Source organism: Pyrus communis, chromosome 5 (assembly GCF_963583255.1).
Source record: "Pyrus communis chromosome 5, drPyrComm1.1, whole genome shotgun sequence".
Classification (NCBI taxonomy): domain Eukaryota; kingdom Viridiplantae; phylum Streptophyta; class Magnoliopsida; order Rosales; family Rosaceae; genus Pyrus; species Pyrus communis.
The window spans coordinates 21,390,771-21,415,378 of NC_084807.1; the positions used below are offsets into that span (position 1 = coordinate 21,390,771).

A 24,608-nucleotide genomic window follows, 5' to 3' on the forward strand; every position below is an offset into this window, starting at 1 on the left:
GATAATGTATCAATAATATCGTCATCAAGAAAATGTAACGACGTATTATCAAAATACATTTTCAATAGTATCGATGAATGTATGTCCTTTAATAAAAAATGAGCATCTCTGTATATAGGATTTCTACTGGACAATTCGACTTTAGGGCTTCAGGTAGAGCAACCTGTCACTATAAACACAATTTTATTTGACGATATCTTAATACAAAACTTAATAACACTTGAAAATGATAATGGTAATGCTATATTAAAACCCATATATCCTTGGACAAACCAATTTGTGTGTCTGCTTACATATAATTCATTTTCTTTTCTTCAATCTGAAATTTCCTATGTTATTGCAAGTAAAACGTATAAATTAAACTCGAAGCACCTAAAAATTAACAGGAAGATTGCTCAAAAATGCAAGGGTGTGGGGGGACGTCGACTTGCCAAACAGCGAACACCAAGGAGGAAGCTTCGAAAGAACTCTTTCGACTTTAGGAGTCACTATGTCCATATCAGTTCTTAACTTTAGAAGGGGAGCGTGCTCGTCTCTCTTCCCTTCAACATCGTGAGCCAGCCGGGTAGAGTTTTGAGACCAAAAGAGTGCTAGATCGAACCTTGTTGGTGCATTTTGTCCTCCGGAATACTGGATAACGTGCCATCCATCTACGCTACTCATGTCACCCAAAGAAGCCAATTCCTCCGAGCTTCCTGCAACTGAGGTTAAAAGCTCGTGAGAGAAAGCTAAAAACAACATAAGGGGATAAAGCTAAGTGACTAAGTCCACGTATACGTGGTATAAACTGAACTTTTTAGCTTAGCACTTCATTTACAATCACACGTATGGAAATAGCGAGGTCAAATAATGCACATGGTTAAAGTTTAGTTTACCTTTGAATGTGAAATCTTCTATGTCACCAGCATTGATAGCAAGCGTCCAGCGTGTTGAACCTTTTGTATCAAGTAGTACTCGTGTTGTTCTTTCATTACCATGAGTATCGCTACCAACGTTCATTGTGGGTATATCTGATTTGCTCCATCCACTGTCACTGTCATCATAAGTCCAACAACTGTACTTGGCTGAAAAGGTTACAAGATCAACAACTTTGTCTCTACCACATCTGAAACCTTCATTAATTTGCTCAGCCTCCTCTGTCAACTTTCCAGGAGTGAAAGAAAACAAAGACACATATGATCTAGGATCTTGGTTTCCATCAACGCTTCCTGTCGTATCTACAACATGCACAACCTGAAAACCATAAAAGTATTTGTAAACATGCATACATCTAGACATTCTATGTTAACAGGACAAATAAAGTATTCCTAGTTAGTGATATTTCAATAACATAATGGATTATGCACAGAAAAAACAGCTTTATGAGCATAAATACAATGTAAAAAGTTTCATTGGTAACCTTACAAAATTAAGAGGTAAGGACACTCTAAGAGGTAGGTGCTAACAGAAACTTACATTTACAGCTCTGGATGTGTCTGCGGTAAATGGTGGAACGATACCCAACAATACAACAGCAAGTGAGAGGCCGAACAGCATGCAAGTTGAAAGGACAATCAATCTCTTGGCACCTATAGAGCAATTGTGATGAATCATCCAAGTTAGTTTAAAGATAAAACAAGGCAGTGAAGTTCTCTCCATGAAAATTAATATGACATCGATGGCACCATACACTTGAGAACTCAACACCACCTTAAAAAATCCAACTGCTTTGAGATAAACAAAAACCTGAAAGATGAATATATGACAGGAGATACACCAAAGTCAGGCACACAACAATAGCAACAAAAACAGCAAGTATAACATTCGCTAGCCACTCGGGGGTGCCACCTGGGTTCCTGTAAGCAAATACAAGGCAAGGTAAACAGTTATTTTCCAAATTTTTGGAGAATTAACAAAAAGATTAAATTTTGAAAGTTTTCATGGACAGATCACAAAGAGGAAATTGAAAATTGAGGACAGTAGCTTGCTGAATGGGCAAATAGCTACAAAAAACAATTTACACAAACAGACCATGGACTCTTGTTCTGCAGGATTTTGTAAAGTAATTCATTATAAAGCCATACAAATAAATAAGTTGTATTACCTGTCAAGTCGAACCACAGTCCCAATTACCATTCCAGCCAGCCGAATAAATCCGCCGGAAGAAATTACTATTGGTACAGCTAATCCTATCAGCAGGGTTGCAAGTCTGAGTGGCTTGGGGAATCGAGCTGGGGTTAGAGTCGCTTCAAGAAAGCCATCTGAACAGAAGTATTTAAAATTAGTTGAAAGCAAATCCTATAACCTCGTCAAAAACATGGTTAAATCAAACATAGGTCCAGCAAAGGTGGTCGTAAATATAAACTCACATGCGAATGCTGGTGGGACCAACCAAGCAAGAGCCAAATAAGTTGATCCAATTTTGTAATAGGTTCCCAAAATGAGGAGAATGAGCCACTGAAGAGATCCAGATTTGTAGAGCCATCTTTCAGCCTCTAATTTAACCAAACCAGCTTGTATATCAGGTGAGAGTTGTTTTTTCTTGGCGTATACTTTTGACAAATATGTATGCAGACCAAGATAACCCAGATATTGACCACTTAACGCCCCAATAAGAGCAGGTGCGCCAAATAACCCGATTACTAGCCATGGGTTTGCAACATATGGCACTGGTGAAGAAGATATTAGTGATATAATGAAGGCAGGAAGAAGAGCGAAACTTATTGCGAATATCCACATTAATATGATACTCAAACATGACAAGGCCAATGAAATTGCAGCCGGATAACCACCCATAAGCAATGATGTAGTCCATATCAGAAGTGATTGCGCTATCACTGAATTATGAAGCATATTTGCAAAGCGTTGACGATACACAATCATATACGACCCCTACAATTTCCACAACGGTTAGAACCACATTGCAAACCTGGACTATCAAGGCAACTGAACACTACAGGTTTAAAATCCAAAACCATCTCGGAAAAGAAACAAAGAAAAAGATGTAACGAAGAAATCCAAAGGGTGGAGTGTCAAGAATCAAAGCATGAAAAATGATAAAGTTTCTGCAGTTATAACATACCAATATGTCAAAATATATGGCAGCAGTCTCGCCCTTATTCTCTTCTACCACTGCACTGGCTTTTGGAAGATGAGAGGAAGCAGCAATCTTTAGCAGAAAAGCAAGCATATTTTCTCCAAGATGCTGAAGAGATCCTAATGTATGAAGCTCGATTTTGTCATTCTGCATGATAAGAAAAATTTAGATCATAAACAACAATCAACATGGAGAACCAACTTAAGTCCCAGTGCCCTTCCCCATCTGGCAGGTCTGTTAGTTTGTATACTCTTGGTTAACATTCATAATTACATAGGTGGAAGCACATTAAAACCATTCCTATCTCCACAAGCCAATAAAGTTACATGCATACGCAAAGGCTAAGCACTAATTAACCCCTCCTGTAAATCTCACACCTATGCTCCGAATAGATTTTAGAACTATATCCCAAAAAAGGGGCAAAAGAGAAGAAAAAAAACCTTTGTATGGTATACTGCAGTGTTATCTGTGTATGCGAAGTCGAGCCCTGGAAGGCCCGCAACCTCCTTATATACTTGGAAATCTGTTGCAGATTTTATGGCTCCAGAAGAAAATATATCCTGCAGCATTAAAATCATTAAGACTTAAAAGCACTTTTCCCAAGTGAATACACATGAAAAGTATCAAAGAGAAAAAGGAGAAAAAAATTCTCAAAAAAGAATTACAAACCTGTCCTATAATTTGGCCAGACGGGTATTTTGCTACCGAGGCAAAATTCTCAATAGACCAAGCATCAGCCTATCAGATGAAGAAATATTCATAAGGGAAAAAGTAAGCTTAAAGAGGATTTTATATGTACGATCTCACTTAAAAAAGTATAAAAATAAGAATAAAAGATTTACAGTAACCAGATTGCATCAGCAATTTAGAGCATCTTAAGGTAGAGTAAGCTATAAACTCCAAGTTTTAGGACAACAAAGAATGGACAACCATAAGTGAACTATCTGCTCAATTCCAGACCGTGATGATGCACAAGCACTTTGAAGTTAGATGCAGCCTGTCATGGGTACCCGCGATTGTGTTTACAATGGTCCATATCAGGGCACTTGGCGACATTGATAGAGGGAATAAATTACAAGTTCCCTGTTTTCTTCATTTTGGTTCTCCAGATGTTGGTCTTTAACACAGTGATAAAATACATATATAGCAATGTAATGACACTAGAAAGATTTGGTAAGTTCAGCATGTCCCACACTTTCTGGAACTACATAAATTTGACTTGACACACCTGCTTGACACAGCTTATACAGAGGTCATTTAGCTAGACTCTACAGTACCAAGAGCATATAGTCATGACTCATATCTCATAAGCCATGTAAAATTGTAAAAGCAAGTGAATTATCATTACAAACCTGACCTGAAATATGCCAGACTTCCCTCCAATACCCATAGCCTCCAAATCAACAGCCAGACGAATAGTTGTACTCCACGGATGCTGCACCAAAAAAGTCAGAAACAAATGTAAGACAGAAGTTCTATAAACAACAATCTTTAACAACAGAGCAGAGAGAGAGAGAGAGAGTCCACGTTAACCTGAGTTATAAAGCTATGAGCACCATTTAGACCCTCCTCCTCCCCAGTATTAAACAAAAATATAACAGCATGCTTAAATCCATGAGCCCACTGGGAAACCCCACGAGCAAGTTCCAACATGACGGCTACACACGAACTGCAATCTCCAGCCCCTCCCCTGAAATGCGTCAAAAAATTTCCTTCAAGTATCACATAAAGCCTATACAACTTGTAAGAGTGATAGTTCAAATGACATGCCATCAAATTCAGCTACTGAAGGTGTGTGTCAAAACCCGTAATTGTTCAAACTTACATCGCATATTAAATTGAAAATCCAAAAACAATATAGCTTCTATTCGCACAATTCACCAACATGGATAATTCAGCTAGCAACAAATATGATCACCTTGAAAAACGAAACTGATAAAGGCAATAAAATTGAGATTATATAAGCTGAAGAGACATACGTTGAGAAGACGGTGTCGATGTGGGAAGAGACCAGAATCGCATTATCTACTGATTCAGGCGCATACTTTGGCAAAACTCTTACAACAATATGATTTAGATCCGCATATACAAGTGTTCTTCCCTTGAACAGGCCACCAACCATTCGATTTGCTCCCGATTCGACATGGAACGAGTCCACTTCTACATCAACCTCCCAGTGAGCAGTTTTCTTGATCTTCTCAGCTTCTGCCAAAACGTACTGTGGGGGTGAAAACCCATGTTAATAAAACCCAAAGATTGCTTCTTTCACAAGAATTTAAGAAATCCAAGATTGCTTTTTCTATAAGAATTAAAAAGAATTGGGGATATGGGATTCGATGAATCAATAAGTGAGAACCTGGAGAGCTAGGTTGAGAGCATTGGAGCCGACAGAGTGAGGGCCCAATTGGGTCAAGGCCTCGACGTGTTTGAGAGCTGAAAACTCAGAGAAGCCGCGCTTTCCGGCCTGGTCCGCCGTGAGCGGCTCGGGCAAGCTCTCAAACTGGTATTGGTAAACTCCATAAGAACAGTATCCGATGGCCAGGAACAAGGTGAGCCAAACGAATGGTGACCGCCGAGGCCTCTGCTGTCCGACCCATGAAGTGGAAACTGGTTCTGCTCCGGTGGGTGATGGATTGGCGGTGGCGGGTGCCGGAGTCTGCTGGGGCCTCCGTCGCATTGCGAAGTGTCGTCGGAGAAAGTAGGAAAAACTGTGATTGGATATTGGTTGCAGTCTGAATAAATCTAAAAAGTCAAGACCATCGTGGCTTTTGCTTTATCAACACTTGTAAGTGGACTGAGATTTCGATTTCATAATTCGGTTACGATGCCTACACTTTTAACCGTTAAATTTTATTTTTGTATTTTTATCAAAGATTTAGAAAATTTAGAGTATCTGATGCTCTGGAACACCGGATAAATCCTATATGATGTAAATTTGATGATAATAATTCAATTAGAATTGCTCCTATGGTGCTCATTTTGAGGACATGTGTGTTCGTTCTTCATATGAGTCATCAAATTAATCTTATTGTAGATTAAGGGGGTGTTGTCAATTGGGAATTTAAGAGATTTTATTGGATTTATAAATCTATGGATTTTTACAGAGTTTAACTGATTTGTAGAGATTTCAAGTAAAATTTTGATTCAATTCCCTCGAAATCTCATGGGGAGAGGTGAAATTTGTGGATGCTTAAAATCCCCTACAAAATCTCTCCAATTCTCTCTAATTCCTCAACTTTTCCAAATTCTTTAAATTAAAATTCTAATTGAATACACCTGGAATGTTATAAACTTCTTTAAAATTCTAATTGAATACACCCCGATTTCTAAAGATTTTAATAAATTATCTTAAAATCCTAATTGAATACACATTGAATTTCAGATAATCACTTAAAATCCTGATTGAATACCCCTAGATTCATTAAAAGAATTAAAATCCCTCAAAATCCTAATTGAATACACCTCCTAAGCTATTGTCACATCCCGGCCCGGGACGGACCACTTCCCGGGCCCGACTCCACCACCGTAGCACGATATTGTCTGCTTTGGGCTTACCATTCCCTCACGGTTTTGTTTTTGGGAACTCACGAGCAACTTCCCAGTGGGTCACCCATCATGGGATTGCTCAAGCCCCCTTCTCGCTTAACTTCGGAGTTCCCATGGAACCCGAAGCCAGTGAGCTCCCAAAAGGCCTCGTGCTAGGTAGGGATTTGAATATACATTTAAGGATCACTCCCCTGGGCGATGTGGGATGTCACAATCCACCCCCCTTAGGGACCCGACGTCCTCGTCGGCACATTTCCGGCCAGGGATTGGCTCTGATACCAATTTGTCACTTCCCGGGCCCGACTCCACCACCGTAGCACGATATTGTCCGCTTTGGGCTTACCATTCCCTCACGGTTTCGTTTTTGGGAACTCACGAGCAACTTCCCAGTGGGTCACCCATCATGGGATTGCTCAAGCCCCCTTCTCGCTTAACTTCGGAGTTCCCATGGAACCCGAAGCCAGTGAGCTCCCAAAATGCCTCGTGCTAGGTAGGGATTGAAATATACATTTAAGGATCACTCCCCTAGACGATGTGGGATGTCACAGCTATTAACTTAAATAATCCACCAAAACACAATAATTTTGCAAAGGGATTGAATTAAAATAAAATTCTTGCGTGAAACCTTTCGTCTTCTTCCCCTACCGTGTCTCTCCTCCACATCCCCTTCGTTTCTCTTTGTCTCTCTCGAGATCGTTCACTCCCATTCTCTCTTCATGAATTTTTTGTTTTTTCCTTTTTGTTTATGAAAAAGGGAGATTGACCTGTTTCAAATTTTTCATTGTTGCTAGAAAATTTCATATGAAAAAAGAGTTCACTCGTTCAAGAAGAAGGGGATCCATTTTTGAAACCACACGATTTGTCACATCCCACCACATCCCGGGCTCGACTCCACCGTAACACGATATTATCCACTTTGGGCCCTGACCACGCTCTCACGGTTTTGTTTCTCAGAACTCACACACGAGAACTTCTTAGTGGATCACCCATCCTGGGATTGCTCTCAAGCGAACTCGCTTAACTTCGGAGTTCCTACGGAACCTGAAGCCAGTGAGCTCCCAAAAAGCCTCGTGTTAGGTAGAGATGGGAATATACATATAAGGCTTACAGGATCCACTCTCCTGGGCGATGTGGGATGTAACACGATCTCAATTATTTGGTGATTTTGTAACTAACTAAGTTTAAGTATGGTTGATAAAAATTGGATGAAATTGGATGTGTAAAGTTATTAGGGTTTTATGCAATTGGATTTGTTGGGTTTAGAGATTCGATGAGGAGACTAAGTTTTTCAGATGGAAGGGATTCGATATGATGTGAAACCTTTTTACCTCTTTTTTTTTTTAATTTATTATTTTATCAATTAGTATTTTGTTTCGTGTAACAAGAATTATTTAAGTTAATAACTAATATAACGTAAGATTAATTTGATAGTTCATATAAAAAAAGGCCTCATAGGTCCTTAAAGAGCAGCTCTCATAATCCAATTGTATATATTTGTTGCAAATACGTCATGAGTAAAATTTTGTTGGTACAATGATATAGTTTTATCATAATATTAAATCAAACTTATTATTTACTAGATTTGACCTCAAGACCATTGAAGAACATCACTAACAGTAGGACTAGGTCGTGAGGACGTTTTTAAATGCCAACAAATGTAGATGTCAATGACAACCAAAAATATTGTATATATTAAAATGAAGTTTTTTGACAAAAAAAAAAAATATATATATATATATATATATGTACTCTAGGATATCATAGTTTTAGTCTGCTCAATAACGTGTTTGTTTTAACTTTTGTTTAGTAAATTTTTGTTAATATGAAACCTTCTTTTTTTTGTACCAAACTCTACAACTTAGTTTCATGATTTCATCGTCTATTGTTGATGATTATTCTTAAATCTAATCATGATTGATTGATCAATTAATCATCATTATGGTTCTCTCCGTATTTTAAAAAAAAAAAAAGGTGCAAAAAATGGATGATTTTATTTTTTATATAACATATATATGAGACAAAATAGAAAGCTTGGCATACAAGAACAAAGTTGCAAAAATAAAATGTCGATATACAAAGAAAAATGTTGTTGATTTTTCATATAAAAGGGATCATCTTTTAATGCAATTGGATAGTAATTAGGTATGAATTGATAAGTTGAATATGATGCCAAATATGATCGACATTTGGTAATTTAATTATCTAAACTACCAAGACAAACACTCTCAAGAACTTAATTATGACCATCGTTTTATATTTTCCAACTTTTTAAACTTTTTTCAATCATAAAGTAGATGATTCGAACTTGAGATACTTTTCAATATTTGGAAAGTTGGCCCCAGTTTATAGTCTTTATGTGTTTTTATATAGGGATGGATTCGTGACACCACTTTTTTTTACATAACTTTTGACACAAGTTTTTGTGGAGCCCGCTTTGCAATGTATTTCAACAATCCAAACCGTCTATCTTTAGTCTTTCCTCAAAAATCATGTCTACCAAAAATACCAAAATCTGAAACCATATGACTGTTGAATTAAGGGTTTCTTTGTAGAAATATATTTGTCCATTTTCTTCACTACAAAACGAATGTCTTAATGATTTTGGATTTATCTAATTTTTTGCAAAGATGATCTATGAATAATGTCCTAAAAGATAGATGGTTCAGATCGCTAAAATACATTACGAAGTAGACCCCACAAAAACTTATATAAAATAAGTGGTGCCACGAATCAGCCCATTTTTATATAAAGCTAAATTGTAGCAATAATCTTTACTCGCGTTGTACTATAAGTTATTTTCGTTAACTACACTACTATTCTCATAAACTAGGAGAGTAAATAAGGATCTCCTTCTAATAAAATTAAGAAAAATGCAACAATGTTTAGAATTTATGAAAAAAAATTAACTCGAATATAAATGAGAAACGAAGAATAAGTTAATGGCGAAAGTATTTTTCCTCTTTCAAATAAGAAAGAAAATTGTAGCATTGGTCCCTTAACTTTAACACAATTGGAACAATGGTCCCTCAACTAAAAATTCATGACTATTCGTCCCTTAACTCATCAAAACGTGCAAATATGGTCATTTTCGTCAACTCCGTCAAAATAACTCATGTTGAAAGGACTATTGCTACAATTGGGTTAAAATTGAGAGATTATTACTCCAATTGGGTTAAGTTGAAGACCATTGCTATAAAAAAATTTCATTTGGTTTTCCATATTTGCCCCTAGATTTAGCCTCATGTGCATGACATGTGACTATTTTGACAGAAGTTCTAACAGAGTTAACAAAAATGAGTATAGTTGCACGTTTTGATGAGTTAAGGGACCAATAGTCATCAATTTTTAATTGAATGACCATTGCTCCAATTGGGTTAAAATTGAAGGATCATTGCTACATAAAGGAAAAATAAGACGAGCGTTGAGCATTTGACACGCGCGATATTTTCCAAGAACGTCACGCATTACATTACATATAGAGACCACCTTCCGCATCTTCATCTCGTCAGAAAACAAAAAAGGACTCAACTTTGCTACCTAAAAGAACTCAACAGAAACAAAAAATGATGAACCCGGCCCGCCTTCTAGTGCACCCGATCGAGATGCTGTTGTCGCAGACTAGCGGAATGGCCGCAAGGAATCCCCTGCCTCGTGGAATAATGAACAACCTCTCTGGCATGCCGGGCAGGCGCGGAGGCTTGACCTTGCGCCTTAACCAATTCACCTTTCGCTTTCATCTCCCTCTGCATCATGGCTTCCACTAATGACATGTGCATCCGGGACGGACCTTGTAGACGAATCAGTTTATGTTGGTGGATAAGCATGGAAGTTGGATCAGATGCACTGCAGCTAAAGAATGAAATAAGGAAATGGAGTTCGAATGGTCTAGGTGTTAGATTAGTTGAATTTCAAATAATATAATGGACAAACAAGATTATAACATCTCCACAGCGTATAGCTTGCCGCATGTCTAGTTTGTTAGGAGTTAAATGAAAGCATGTGATGTGCACGTGATCATAGTCACGCTGCAAGTGTGTGTGTGTAGGTATGCAACGACTATAAATCCCACCATGTATGCCGATTAGAAAAGAACTAATTTTCTTCTTTCTGTTTTTAAGTGTTATGCTTTTTGCCATATTGTTTTAGAAGCCACTCATGTCTACGGCATATCTGAGTTGGTTGGTTGTTTCGTCATCATTAGCTATGGCTTATCTGAGCTGGTTGGTTGTTTCGTCATCATTTATTCTGAATTACTGGACTTTGGCATCCAAGCAAAATCCTTTCCCGTTATGTTTTTGGTGGAATTTTTTTGAAGGCTGTCTTCGATTAAGTGCCCGAGTATTTTTACACCTTATATATCGCGCTTCAGCAGTGATTGAGTAGCTTGGAAAGCTCACAAATTGTAAATGCTTTGATAGATTTATCATATTATCGGGGTTATATTTTTGGGAAATACCGAGAAATAGGACAGTTTTTAAATCTCGGGGACAGAAATAGGACATTTCAAATATGCACACGGAACGTACACGCCAGGCACAAAAATCGGACATAAATATGATTTTTCTACACCTTGAAATAACTTAATTGTCCTTGTATATAAATGAGTTTTTTGCTCCCATTTTCTTTTTTCTCTCTCTACTCTCTCTCTCCCTTCATCCCTCTCTTCTCTCACTTTCTCCCCTAAGCACTCTTTCTCCCTTTCTCACTGTGCACACACAATGCACTGTCATCCCACACATAGTACATTGTCATCCCGACCAACACCATCCAAATCGAAGCCACCACCAATTTCATCTCGTCATCATGAATCCAAAACACCTAACATTGTCACGAATCTCATCCTCGATCGTTGAGATCGAAACTCAAGTAGGCTGCGAGTTTTTCAACCATTTTCCAACAAACACACAAACAATCGAGGCTCGAAACCACCACCACTAGACTCACATTGAGGGTGGGAACCAAGCCCATTCATTAAATGTTGGTGTTTTGTTTGATGAATTTTTCAAGATTTGGCCACTATATGTACACGAAATGCACATGATATGCTCACAAATCTGAGCCAACCCAAAAACCTAGATGAATTAATACTTAGAAGTTAAATTAGGGTTTGTGTTTCATGTTAGGGCCTATAGGTTGTGGAATAAATTTCAAGTTTTGACGTGCTACAAAACTGGGATAGAACAACTTCTGTTTCAAGTGTCTATTTGCAGAAATTTGTAAATTTTTTTTCGTAATGTGCATGTGGTGTGCATGGCTACATCTTAATATAAGAAGTAGGAATGTTCACTAGTTATGATGCATGTATGTTGTGCCTCATAATTTGGCGAGTATGACCACAACCTAGTTGGTCTAGGCAAAAAAAAAAAAAAAAACTAAGAAAAAGCTTAGATGATGTTGAGGATCATGCGTGTCCAAGAAATAACGACAACAAGTATCATGTTTTCCACATGCACGATTAAGCGATGATTGATATACGTAACAAGACTTTCAAACTGCCACTGTAACCTTATATACATAACAATTATGTTTTAATTGTATCCATTATACCAATAAGTTGCCATTAAAGTTTCTTATTAATACAAAAAGCAGCTCGTTGCTCGATCTCCAGTTTTGTGCATATCATGTGTGTCATGCCCCAATCCCGACATACATCTGGGATCGACATGTGATGTCACTAAATACCCGTATATCTCACATACCCTGCCTCCGGGATATGGACAAAGCACAACTCAATATTCGAATTGCATAGTAATTTTTCGTATACTTTATGGCTGCATCTAACCACCTTGTTAGACTGCCTACGTACCCTAAAAAGGGATCAAGCCATTCATAGTTCACCATTTACTACACTCCGACGTTTATTACAGTACGTTTAAGTAGAAAAGCATAGCATTCCTCAATCATTTATTAGAACTTGACAAGCATGAAATTACTACGTCCAGAGTTGCATAACAAACCCACATGACTTTCAAGATTTCCATTCCATCCATCATATAAATCACTATGTTTCAACATGATACCTCAATCCACAACATGTAACATATCAAAGAACCAATGAAGCACAATATACCACATTGATCTATTAATCTATTCATAATAATAACAATTATATTCAACGACATTCCACAGTCACATCAATTAATCAATTCCATGAATCAAAGATGCACGATATTAATGTCTGGCTACATTAATCAATCAATGAAATAACTTATCATTTCATGAATTTAATTAAAGAACTCTACATAATTCCCTACTTGGATTATAAGTAATAACATGGTAAATTTCATTTGTATTCACAAGATCTAGTATGGTTAATCCCCATTCACTCGAATCTAGGGTTCCACACTAACTTATGAAAATAAGCAAGAGCAAGGATTCTGGACCACTCAATGGAATCCAACTAGAATATGGCACCTACCGAAATGTTCCAAGTACCACTAATCCTCATCACCTCTGGTATGCGTATGATCCCTCATTGTGGATATACCAAGCAGAACCATAAGCATAATCTAAGCGTACGGGTAGTGATCACCCATCGCGAATATACCAAACATGATCACCCCTATAACACGTATGGTTCCCCATCGCAGATATACCAAGCAGGACCACCCATCGCGGATATACCAAGTAGGACCACATCTTAACTCTAGGTAGTGATCACCCATAATGGATATACCAAGCATGATCACTCCTAGACTGCGTATGGTCCCTCATTGCGAATAAACTAAGCAGAACCACAGGCATAGTCTAATAACGTAGGTATTGATCACCCATCGCGAATATGCCAAGCAGGATTGTATCATATAGCTCTAGGTAGTGATCACCCATCACGAATATACCAAGCATGATCACTCCTAGAATGCATATGGTCCCCCATCGTGGATATACCAAGTAGAACCATAAGCACAGTCTATTCATGCAGGCGGTGATCACCATCGTGGTACCAAACATGATCACGCCTAAAATACGCATAGTCCCCCCCTTCGCGGATATAACAAGCAGGACCATCCATGTACCTCTACTACATGGTGCAGTTAGATCAACACACAATCCACTTATCCTTATCTCAACCTCTATGATTTACATCATAATCACTTGCACTCTCAATGCCTCATGATCATTAACTACCATGTCACACAAGCCTATATGTTCTACATAACACTTCTAATAGGATTTTAGGCTCACAATGTCATAACATTTAACATACATATCATTCATATTATCAAGAAGGTAAATATGACCATATATAACACAACATGACGTCCCATACATGTAAACTAATGTATATACTACATGGAATAACTCACTAACCAATATAGGCTCACTAAGTCCTACATAGTCTCTAGTAATACTAATTTTAATATTTAAGATCAATTCGTAGCATATTGACCAAAACTTGAGTCTTTGTCAATGGTGGGGTCCATAACCCTATACAAGTCAATCTGGAACATCCGCCAATGGATTTCCAATCTATAACTTTCCAAGGGTCTCATTTATCTTCTAGAACAATATCCTAAAATTTCAAAACGATCTAATGGTCGAATCTCCGCCAATCGCAAATTCAAGTGGCGGTCAATGTTTGATTTTACAACTTTGAAATCCAATTCGGGAAGATCCGTACGTCAGATTCCTGATCTGTCATTTTCTAATGTCATCAAATATTACATACTACTTTGTATTAAAGTTTGGCACCGATCCAATGGTCGGATCGTCAATTCATATAATAACCAAATGGCGGCTAAATAGGCAATCAACTACGAAACTATACTAAAACATCAGACTTCCACTAAATGGATGTCAAATATGGAATTAGGGCATCAAAATTTAGCCTAGAAAGGCATGTGGGGTCTCAGCCCACGCGCCGCCTCGACTCGCCGGAAAATTCAACTATTTCCAAAATTTACCGAATTTCATAGGAATGTAGAGCAAGTCAAGGGGAGCAATTTTTATACCTGGGTTGAAGTCCAATTCAGCTGGGAAACCCTTGAAATCACCCTCAATCCGACGGAACCCTAGAATTGGGTGTTTCTTGATTCATCCTCAAATCGACTCTGACATTCCAACCAATGATTAGGCATTATTCTTGAGCTCAAGGGAAGTTGTTTGATGGTGGGGATCGATGGGGAAGGTTGTAGAAAACGGCGAATCGCCGTTGGGTGTCCTCGAAACCCACATGTTCTGTTCTTCATGATTTCGGGGTTAAAGCTAGTGAAGTTTGGTTGAAAATGGAAGAGGGGACTATGATGGTTCATTTTCAGGTAGTGGCGAGGTTCAAATTGTCGGAAAAATGGATGGGAAACTCGTCGGAAATTGTTACAGTGGCTCGGGTAGGGTCGGGGTGTATGGGTTAAATGGGACAAGGTCCGGGTTTGGTGCTTCTCACTTCCCTCCTTTCTCTCCCTAATCTCCCCTCTATGTTGCTGCCACCTGGCAGCTTCTAATCTTTTTATTTTTTATTTTTTTCAAATAACTAAAACGTCTATAATTTCTTCGTTTCAACTCTGATTCGCAAACGGTTTTCGCCTACACACTCGTAGGATCAAACTCCATCCAATTATACTTAGTGTGACCCTGTAAAGTCCACAAATTTTTAATGATTACTGACCAAAATTCAAACTTCGTAATTAGTTTAATTAAAATCTAAAGTTAATATAAATTCCCAAAAATAATAATAAAATCTCCTCAATACAAATACGTAGTTTGCAATAGTGAAATCCAAGAACGGGATTTCACAATGTGCATGTAATATGTACATATGATGTGCATGTGGTGTGCATATAGTGTATATGGAATTTTTCTGATTTAAAAAAAAAAAAGAGCTCTGAGCTCTGAGTTTTTGGAGTTGGAATATTATTATGAAGTTAGCCATGCACACCACACACACATTACCCAAAAAAAATTCACAAATTTTAGCAATTTGACAGTTGAACCAGAAATTGTTCGAACCTAGTTTTGTAGCACGTCAAAACTTGAAATTTATTCCACAACCCATAAGGCCATAGGCCCCAACATGAAATAGAGACCCTAATTTAACTTATAAGTATTAATTCATCTGGGTTTTTGGGTTGGCTCAGATCTGTGAACATATCATGTGCATGTCATGTACATACAGTGGGCAAATCCTAAAAAAAATCATCCAACAAAACACCAACATTCAATGACTGGGCTTTGTTCCCACCCTTAATGCAAGTCCAGTGGTGATGGTCTCGAGCCTCGGTTGTTTGCGTTGTTGCCAGAAAATGGTCAGAAAATTTGCAGCCTGCTTGAGTTTCGATCCCAATGATCGGGGATGAGATTCGTGACAAGGTTAGGTGTTTTGGACTCGTGAGGACGAGATGAAATTGGTGGTGGCATTGATTTGGACAGTGTTGGTAGGGATGACAGGGCACCATGTGTGCACAATGAGAAGGGGAGACAGTGCGTGAGGGAGAAAGTGAGAGAAGAGAGAGGGAGAGAGAGAAATCAGAAAATGGGAGCAGATAACTCATTTATATGTGGGTATTTTAGTAATTTTAGTTTTGTGCATGGTGTGCATGGCCGATTTGTTCTATTTTTGTCCCAAGATTAAGAAATTGTCTCATTTTAGAGTATTTTCCTATATTTTTTGTGTAGCGTAATTAGTTTTAAATGGATGGCTGTTCGGTTTTTGTACTTGGTTAATAGTTGCTTGAATTAATCAGATTAGTTTGTTCATCAATTAACCTGAATTGGTAAAGCTTCATTCTCTTTACCAATGATCAGATTTCATTGTAGCCTTTTTGTTTTTCGGTTCACTCGATCTAAATGAAATTGTGAAAGTCAGCCTTTTTGGTTTTCGGCTTTAATCCTCAAATGCTACCCGTATTTTATAAACTATACTAAGTTGTGCTAATTTCTAGTACAATTCTCACCCCAAATTGTCTCAGATCATCAAATTAAAAAAAAAAAAAATTGTACATAAAAGAGCCTCACTTTTGCCTCCCACAAACCCCCTATTAATTTTTTATCATTGATTTTTTTTTTAATTTATTTGACCAGCGATAAAAAATTTAGAAGGGTGTGCGAGATGTTAAATGGGTATGTGGATAACACTATCCTAAAATCAATTGGCAATATAAGAAGTAGCTCAACAACTAATAAGTACATGCAAAGTTCCTTTTTTAATGTGAGATTTATAGTCTCAATATGACCCCTTACATGTGACAAATGCTCAAGTTAAACACATGGACAATACGAACTGAGTGACTTAAAGCACATGTGGTCGTAGATTTGACACGAGAGACAACCTTATCTGATATGATAAAGAAAGTTAAAATCTCAATATACCTAATTAATAATATGATAAATAACTCAACTACATCTAAGTACATGTAAAATCACTTATTTTTCGATATGTGATTCATATTCTTATCCACACTAAATATTCAGTCAAGGTGTCCAATTAACAAAAATATTAGACAAGAAAATAAAATGAAATTGGGGACAGATATATAAAGTGTAGTTTTTTTCACGACTAGGCACTCGGCACTCGGCACTCGGCACTCACACAGGCACAGTGAGGCTGAGTCCCGCTCTGCAAAATCCACCTCCTCCTTCTTCGCAAAGTCCCTCCAATAAACTCTGCAACTGTATCCACAGCTCCCTCGACCAAACTCACCAACAAGGTATCTTCTCTCTCCCTTCAATTCTCTCTTTCTCTGCAATTTTGGTCATTTACTGGCGCGAGATCTCGGCCACTGCAAACGAGGACGTTGGAAAGCAGTGGGATGGCTACTGTAGAAATTTCTTAGAATTGTGCCTATAGGTTGATTGGATTTGGTGGTAAAGATAATCCGTTGAATCATGGTTGTTGTTGAATTCAGTCAGCTTGGCTTACTCACAGTCAGAGGTGATTGATTGTACTGAAATCTAGGGCTCTCTGGGTATTATTTGCCTCATTTGTATATTTCTACAATACGTATGTTTGTTATTTCACTACAAAATTTGTCACTAATGTTATAATTCTGCAATTTGGGCTGTAATTGTATTGATGTATGCATGAAATGAATGTAATTTACGGGGGAAATGATTGTACTTATATAAAATCAATCAGAAATTGATTAAACCCAAGTAAACAAGTTAATTAATATGGGTGTTTTGATAAATTTCAAGGGAATAATTTGTAGAGCTTGTAAGTGTACTTTTGTGTGTTTTCGGGTGTTAGTGCATTGTTTTTCAAAACATATTAAAGGTGAAGAATGCCCATCATCGTAGCTGCAACATCCGTATACTTATAATTAAAAGTTGCGCTTCAATGTATTAATGGAACTAAAGACCTTTCCTTTTTAGTTTCATTTTACTTTGCTTAGCTAGGTTGCGAATTTTGAATGTTGGAGCATTTCCTAAACTACCCACATTTACATTTGTTTTGCTTTTAAATATGTCAGGAACCAAAACAAGAAGCAAAGAGGGAAGCCATGTCTGGCCTCCCTCGGTCATCAAGTGCTCCACTGAAGAATGGCCTTCCTCCCCAAGAACTCCTTGATGATCTGTGCAGGTCCATAAATACTCGCTCTTTTCATATTAATATTGTTCTCCTCTCTCTTCATAGTGATGAGTCCTAGGTGCAGTAAATGATTTATACTGATTTTAGAAGGCTGATGAAATGTGCAATTTTCTTGCAACAAAGCTTTTCCTTTTATGCATCTCAATATCATTTCATTAAAACAAGATTCAAATTGCCAATTGGTTTGGTCTTCCTCTCTCCCTCCTCCTGCTTACAGTTTGTCTATGTTATGTTAACTTGCTTTGATATGCATCTGAATCTATTCTTTTACCATTTACTGGCAGCCGGTTTGTTCTAAATGTACCAAAAGAAGACCTGCAATCATTTGAGAGGATTTTATTTCTCGTGGAATATGCTCATTGGTTTTATGAGGACAACTCAGTGGAGAAAAATCCATCGCTGAAGTCATTCAATTTGAAGGAGTTCACTTCTTTATGTATCCTTTGCAGACAATGACTCGAATTTATTATCTTCATGTTTCTTATACATCATGGTGAAATCAGTATACACATATCTGTCCCCCAACCCCTTCTCTCTCTCTCTCTCTCTCTCTCTCTCTCTCTCTCTCTCTCTCTCTCCCCCTGTACCAGCAATATCTAGCTTAGTAGGAAAGCAGGTTGCCTTCCTTTAACATCATTTGTATTGTTTCTACATGCATGGCATAGCCCAAATTGGTTGTTGCAGCTCCTGCATGGGTGGAGAGTTTGACAATTTCTCTCTCTCTCTCTTTCTCCCTCTCTCCTGTACCAGCAATATCTAGCTTAGTAGGAAAGCAGGTTGCTTTCCTTTAACATCATTTGTATTATTTCCACATGCATGGCATAGCCCAAATTGGTTATTGCAGCTCCTGCATGTATGGAGAGTTTTGACAATTATTGCAGCTCCTGCATGTATGGAGAGTTTGACAATTTCCGTCTGAAAGCACTTCTGACAGTATGGTTGGGAAAGCTTGAAGTTCTTGACTATGTCATGTTGACCTCATATGGTCTATCCGATCCAATTTCTCATTCCCCTTCTCTATGTTTGTCCTTTGTTTAATTTCCTTACATCCTTGTTTTCCTTAATGTGTTGCAGTGTTTAACAGCTGTGATGTTCTTAAACCTTATGTTGCCCATATAGATGACATATTCAAGGACTTCACTTCTTACAAGGTCAAGGTTCCTGTAACGGGCGCAATCATTTTGGATGAAACCTTTGAAAGGGTGAGGATTTCTGTGAATGATTCTAGAACTCCCAAGTTCAACCTTTTCTTAACATGAACGACTTTTTAAAAGCTATTTTTCTTATGTTGTAAACCATTTGGTATTTTTTAAACTTGATGACTTGTCGATATCATAAGTTTTTTTTATGTCCGTGCACAACCTTCTGTATTAGGTGAAATTATTGGTCGACTATTAGAGCTTTAACTTAAAGCAGTTCGATTGTTTTTCTTGTACTAATTTACATTCGTCCAACTGCAGTGCTTGCTTGTGAAGGGATGGAAAGGATCAAGTTGGAGTTTCCCTCGTGGCAAAAAGAACAAAGATGAAGAAGACCATGCATGTGCCATCAGAGAAGTAAGATTTTTTTCATATGGTGTTTTCTTTTTTTATCCAGATCAATATTTTCCCCGGGTATTTACAGCGAGGTTTCACAGCCTTGGACCAGTGAAATTGACAATACTGTTAAAACTATATCGCTATGTCTCTCTGCAGCTGTGAATGTGTTGTGAGGGCAGAGGGTGGGTGGTGTGTATTTTCAATCTGACATTTTATTTCCATGATGTATGTTGTTCATCTTTTTGAGGTAATAAAATTTGTGCTATGGTTTTAGGATTCATATCCATTCCAAAACAATGTTCTTGCCCTATACTTTTGTGACACGTTAGGAGCGTGTATGGAAGGAAATGTTTCAGAGCTCAACTTTTTCCCAACTCTCCGACATGTAGCAGGACTTTTGATGTTTTTGGACCCGGTCAATGTGATAGAGTTAGGAAAAGGGTTGAGAAATTAGTCTGGTTTTATGGCATCATCCTATGGGAAATTGCATTTTACTACGTTTACTGTATGATGCTTAACACCAGTAGGTGTCATATTTTCCCTATGAAGGCACACACAACCTAGACAGTTCTTGTGGACCCCCTTCTGTTATGAATGACCTGGTTCTTTGTGGTGAATGCAGGTCCAGGAAGAAACAGGTTTTGATGTTACAAAGCTTCTTGACAAAGATGAGTATATTGAATTTATATTTGGACAACAAAGGGTGCGGCTCTACATTATTGCTGGTGTGAGAGAGGATACTGCCTTTGCACCACTCACCAAAAAGGAGATCAGTGTATGTGAATCTTAATGCATCCACGTTTTTTCTTCATTTTTGTTTTTACACAGTTTCACATTTCTTTAGTGAAATTTATTCTGAAGGAAAACCAATTGTAGTTTTCATTGTAGGTTATACTTTGGTAAAGTTTCAGAGTTATCTCTTCATTAAGTACTTAATTTGTGGTTTTTTCTTTGCTAGGTGACCTCTATATTTTTATTTAATGTCTTCATTATCACTTGATAGAATATATGTCCCTCTTTTCCAGCACAATATCATTGGTTAAGTGCACAGCTTTTGTATTTGTTGGCAGGAAATCGCATGGCACCGGCTGGATGATCTTCAGCCTGCAAGTGATAATGTGATATCTCGTGGTGTCACCGGCCTCAAGCTTTACATGGTGTCCCCTTTTCTGGCGTAAGTTATTTTGGTTTATAACTTTAATTACTTCCTCAATTCTTCCAACCTTTTGTAATGTCTGATAGGATCAATGTCTTCTAACAGAACATTGAGATCATGGATTTCATCACATCAGTCCCCAGTTGCTCCAAGGCCTGATATGCCTCTCAAAGGTTCGTCCCCTTCCTTTGAAATCTTTCGATAGCCTAGAAGCTTCAGGTTTATGTTGAACTTGTGAGATAAAGGAAAAGGAAAAAAGAAAGATGAATCTTACAAACTTGGAGAAATCAAGCATTATGAATGTGAATAGTTGGCCAACAGATGCTGGTTCTTTTACCCATGAAAATACAAAACTGCCGGTAAATTGTGGTATACATATTTAATCATAGTTTAGCACCCATATGGATGTCGAGTTGTATTTGATCTTTATAAAAGACCCAGGTGCTTGTAAATTTCTTTTCTGCTTCTCTAATGAGCTCTGCTTTTCATTCTTCTTAGGAATCAGCGTGTGGAATGCGAAAAGCAGCTCGATAGGGAGTAGTAGCCCCATGATAGTGGAGAGCCAATCAACTAAACCTGAGCCCGAGGTTCGTCCTCCTGAGACAGGACCAGGCAAGAGTTTCAGAAACTTTAGGTTTGATGTTGCTCCAATCTTGCAAGCAATTGATGCTGGTTTCTGTTCTTCAATGTAACTTGCCTTCTTGTAAAGTGGTTCGAGTTTGCATAGCCTGGTTAATATCCCCATTTCACTTGTATTCCCGAATAGTACAGAGTTGCCCTCGTGTCAGGTGTACATCGTTGTTGGTGTTAGATTCTCAGTTGTGGGTTTGTGTATATTCTGTATAGAAACCCACCTATGGCAAAGGATATACTTTGAGTTCATGTTGGTTTGGAAACTCGGAGGCGGATACGATGAATGAGAACGTTAGATTCTGCAGCAAAATGATTTGTGTTCTTCATTATGATAGATTGGTCTTGTGGCTTGTCCTCTAGAAATATTCATATGTGAATACTGGTCTCTCCAAGATGTTTTTCATGTCATCGTTTGTGATTCCGTGCAGGAGGGAGGATGCTTGTTTTGACATTTGATAATGACCTGAATTACAATAGCTATTACATGGAAAAAAAAAATGCCCATGTTAGCGTTTTTGTTAGGCCTTTCATAGTAGGTCGGAAATTTTCAGTTCGATTTCTATAAATTGAAACCAAACTCATATGCCGGAAATTTTGTGTTCTGTTGTTTTTGTGTAATATATGAGCCGCGTGAGTTTGAATCTTTTAGAATGACTCTCATAGCTATTAAACTCGCACCACTATAGAACCATTGTTCTACGATTCGTACATATGGAAATTTAAACTCTGATAAAAGCACTATGGACGGTCTTAGCCTCTCATGAAGATGAATTTTCTACGGTATTTTAGAGTATGGAATGAAATGTTTTTAACCATTTGATTTTTATTTAAAAATAGAAAAATTAAAATCTAACATTTAAAACACACTTAGTTGCCAATGCTCCGAAACATCCTAAAATTTTCACAATGAAGGTGCCGACAATTGTGAGGATTCTTATACAGGCCTGTAGATTTTGCATGCATGTCGGTTTATGTTTGAAATATGAGCTTTCTTTTGTGTGTTGTTTGTGATTGCGACCCGTGTGGTGCTAAAAGGGGCTCTGGCCACGGTTATTTGTGGCATAGATTCTCCCTGGACTACTTTTTCAATGTGGATTCTTTTCTATCTGCTTTTAGAATTGTGGCGGTGCTGGCCATGTGGCTCGTGTTCTTCCTGTTCGCTGCATTTCGTTTTTGGCTTTGGTTTTTGCCTTTCACTTTAGGACCAAGTTCTTGGCATTTCCATCACACAAGATTTGTGGAAGATTTCATTTTTCTCGTTCACTTTTGTATGGTTTGATCGGCTTGTTATGTCGAATTGACTACATAGTCTATACCAATGTCATCATCTAGATAATGGACCCGACACATCCTCAAAAATGCCGTTATATGATTAGAGTATCGAAATTAAGGAGAGAGACTTTTATAGGACGGCCTTAAAACATTATGTTTGCATCTCTGACCATGGTCACACAATGAGAGATGGACACAAATGGCACATGGGTCACCCCCTTCGAAAGTGATTATTGCTTAGAAACTTCCATAGGTCGAGATTTGTAAGGTGTAGCGCTTGTGAATTTATGTTTCTCGTTGCAGTGAGGTAATGAGAGAGACACAACTAAATTTCCATAGATTGACCCCATAACTCCTATGGGTTTATCTCTCAATTTTATCACAAGATGACAAACACAAATTATTTATGAAGTTGTCCCGAAAATTAAAAAGTATGAAATTTGATATGTAATCTCTCTAATATTAGTGTCTAATGATGACACTGCCAAGAAATCTCTTTCTATTTCTTTGGTCATAACAAGATTAAAAGACCTAGAATCCCTTGTAAGTGGTCAAGAATTGCTGTTTCACTAATTAGTGGAACAAAACATAGGGTTAGTATTACCCTTTACATCATGCATATCAAAACGTAGTCGTGATGCCCCACTACCATGCATCAAGTGTGCAGTCTTTTTGGACTTTGTGTTGTATAGGGGGATGTACAATTAGTGGATCCATTGATTATCTTGAAAAGAAAATGCCCCTTTTGCTTTGCTTTCTTAAGAAGGCACTTTGTTTTTTCAAAAAAAAAAAAAAAAAAAAAAGGAAGGCACTTTGTTTTTGTGTTGCAATTTTTTCCAATTTTCCATCTATCATTCAATTATTATAGGCATTCAATTATTATAGAGATTCCACGTGAAAAATAGAGTGCCGCCTGTCGACTGCTTGACACTCTCTTCCTTCTCTTTCGAGGATTCATACAACCGACCTACGTGAAATAAGACTTAAATGTTGTTGTTCCATGATCACTCATATCTCCAACATGTTAGCTTCAATATCTCCTAATCATGGTGTAAATGCATACTTTATTCCTTGTTGCTTGTAAGGATTTTTTTTTAATTTTATTTAAACGAACGATATTATCTACAATAAGAGTGGTGAGTTTAGTATCACAATGGGCTAGCATAATATGATTCAAATTTGCCCTTGGTGAGAATTGAAGTTAAGACCTCTTACTTACAATATATCGGTGAACTAGTTGCCACTTGCTGCCTCTTAGTACTATGGTCTATGTTTTGTTTTTCTTTTTTATTTATTTATAAGTGACAGGTTTTAAGTTCAATTCTCGCCAAATGTGAATTAGAACCAAATTATTATGGCTAAGCTATTGTGAGGATTAGCCCACTCAATTACCTTTGGTAAACTAATGAAAATGGCTTTAAAACTTTAAGTTTTAACCGAAAACCATCCTATAACTTTATTTAATGATAAAGACAAGAGAAAGAAAAAAAAATCTAACTAAAGGCGCGTGCAAAGAGCACCTAACCAATCTTTCAGTTGCATAACCCTTTGACATAATCCAAGCATATTTTATTCCTCTAAAATTAAAATTTCAAATTGAAGTGGGTTCCGTTCAATTCAGAACCACATATGGGGTGGTATGGTTAGGAGGGAGTCGATCAGGTGTGGGTTGGGATGGTTAGGGGTAGGGGTGGAGCAACATCATTGATAACATCGTTGGATTCATCATCCATTTTTCTAGTAGTGGTATTGAGCTATTAGCCATGCATGACTTTAACGGCGTGGACGTTGATCTCTATATTTTTTTTTTCTTTTAAAAAAAAATCCTTTTATTACATTCTGGTGAAAGAACTTGAAAATTTG

General features: G+C 37.6%; 2 protein-coding genes across 2 annotated transcripts; one reads left to right on the top strand and one right to left on the bottom strand.

Moving 5' to 3' along the window:
* Nucleotides 1-227: 227 nt before the first annotated feature.
* LOC137733817 (uncharacterized) lies at nucleotides 228-5,870 on the bottom strand. Its single transcript, XM_068473012.1, has 13 exons — nucleotides 5,433-5,870; nucleotides 5,056-5,294; nucleotides 4,610-4,766; nucleotides 4,434-4,511; nucleotides 3,746-3,814; nucleotides 3,517-3,636; nucleotides 3,062-3,223; nucleotides 2,349-2,871; nucleotides 2,084-2,240; nucleotides 1,726-1,835; nucleotides 1,456-1,568; nucleotides 876-1,233; nucleotides 228-701 (listed from the first exon to the last, which is right to left on the bottom strand). The coding sequence occupies exons 1-13, from the start codon at nucleotides 5,751-5,753 to the stop codon at nucleotides 373-375; spliced, it is 2,736 nt and encodes a 911-aa protein (XP_068329113.1). The 5' UTR covers nucleotides 5,754-5,870; the 3' UTR covers nucleotides 228-372.
* An 11,256-nt stretch (nucleotides 5,871-17,126) lies between these two features.
* LOC137734143 (mRNA-decapping enzyme subunit 2-like) lies at nucleotides 17,127-21,777 on the top strand. The gene is made up of 9 exons (XM_068473436.1): nucleotides 17,127-17,265; nucleotides 18,028-18,137; nucleotides 18,431-18,582; nucleotides 19,221-19,348; nucleotides 19,607-19,702; nucleotides 20,307-20,459; nucleotides 20,755-20,858; nucleotides 20,946-21,013; nucleotides 21,339-21,777. The coding sequence occupies exons 2-9, from the start codon at nucleotides 18,058-18,060 to the stop codon at nucleotides 21,530-21,532; spliced, it is 975 nt and encodes a 324-aa protein (XP_068329537.1). The 5' UTR covers nucleotides 17,127-17,265; nucleotides 18,028-18,057; the 3' UTR covers nucleotides 21,533-21,777.
* The last annotated feature ends 2,831 nt before the right edge of the window (nucleotides 21,778-24,608 follow it).

Bases quoted from the DNA above. Each gene is read 5' to 3' on its own strand.
- LOC137733817 (XM_068473012.1), bottom strand. From the start codon at position 5,753: ATGCGACGGAGGCCCCAGCAGACTCCGGCACCCGCCACCGCCAATCCA. The intron at 5,295-5,432 runs GTTCTCACTTAT...TCACCCCCACAG, and splicing joins CTCTCAACCTAGCTCTCCAG to TACGTTTTGGCAGAAGCTGA. The intron at 2,872-3,061 runs GTATGTTATAAC...TGGAAATTGTAG, and splicing joins CCATATATTTTGACATATTG to GGGTCGTATATGATTGTGTA.
- LOC137734143 (XM_068473436.1), top strand. From the start codon at position 18,058: ATGTCTGGCCTCCCTCGGTCATCAAGTGCTCCACTGAAGAATGGCCTT. The intron at 19,349-19,606 runs GTGAGGATTTCT...GTCCAACTGCAG, and splicing joins TGGATGAAACCTTTGAAAGG to TGCTTGCTTGTGAAGGGATG. The intron at 20,859-20,945 runs GTAAGTTATTTT...GTCTTCTAACAG, and splicing joins ATGGTGTCCCCTTTTCTGGC to AACATTGAGATCATGGATTT.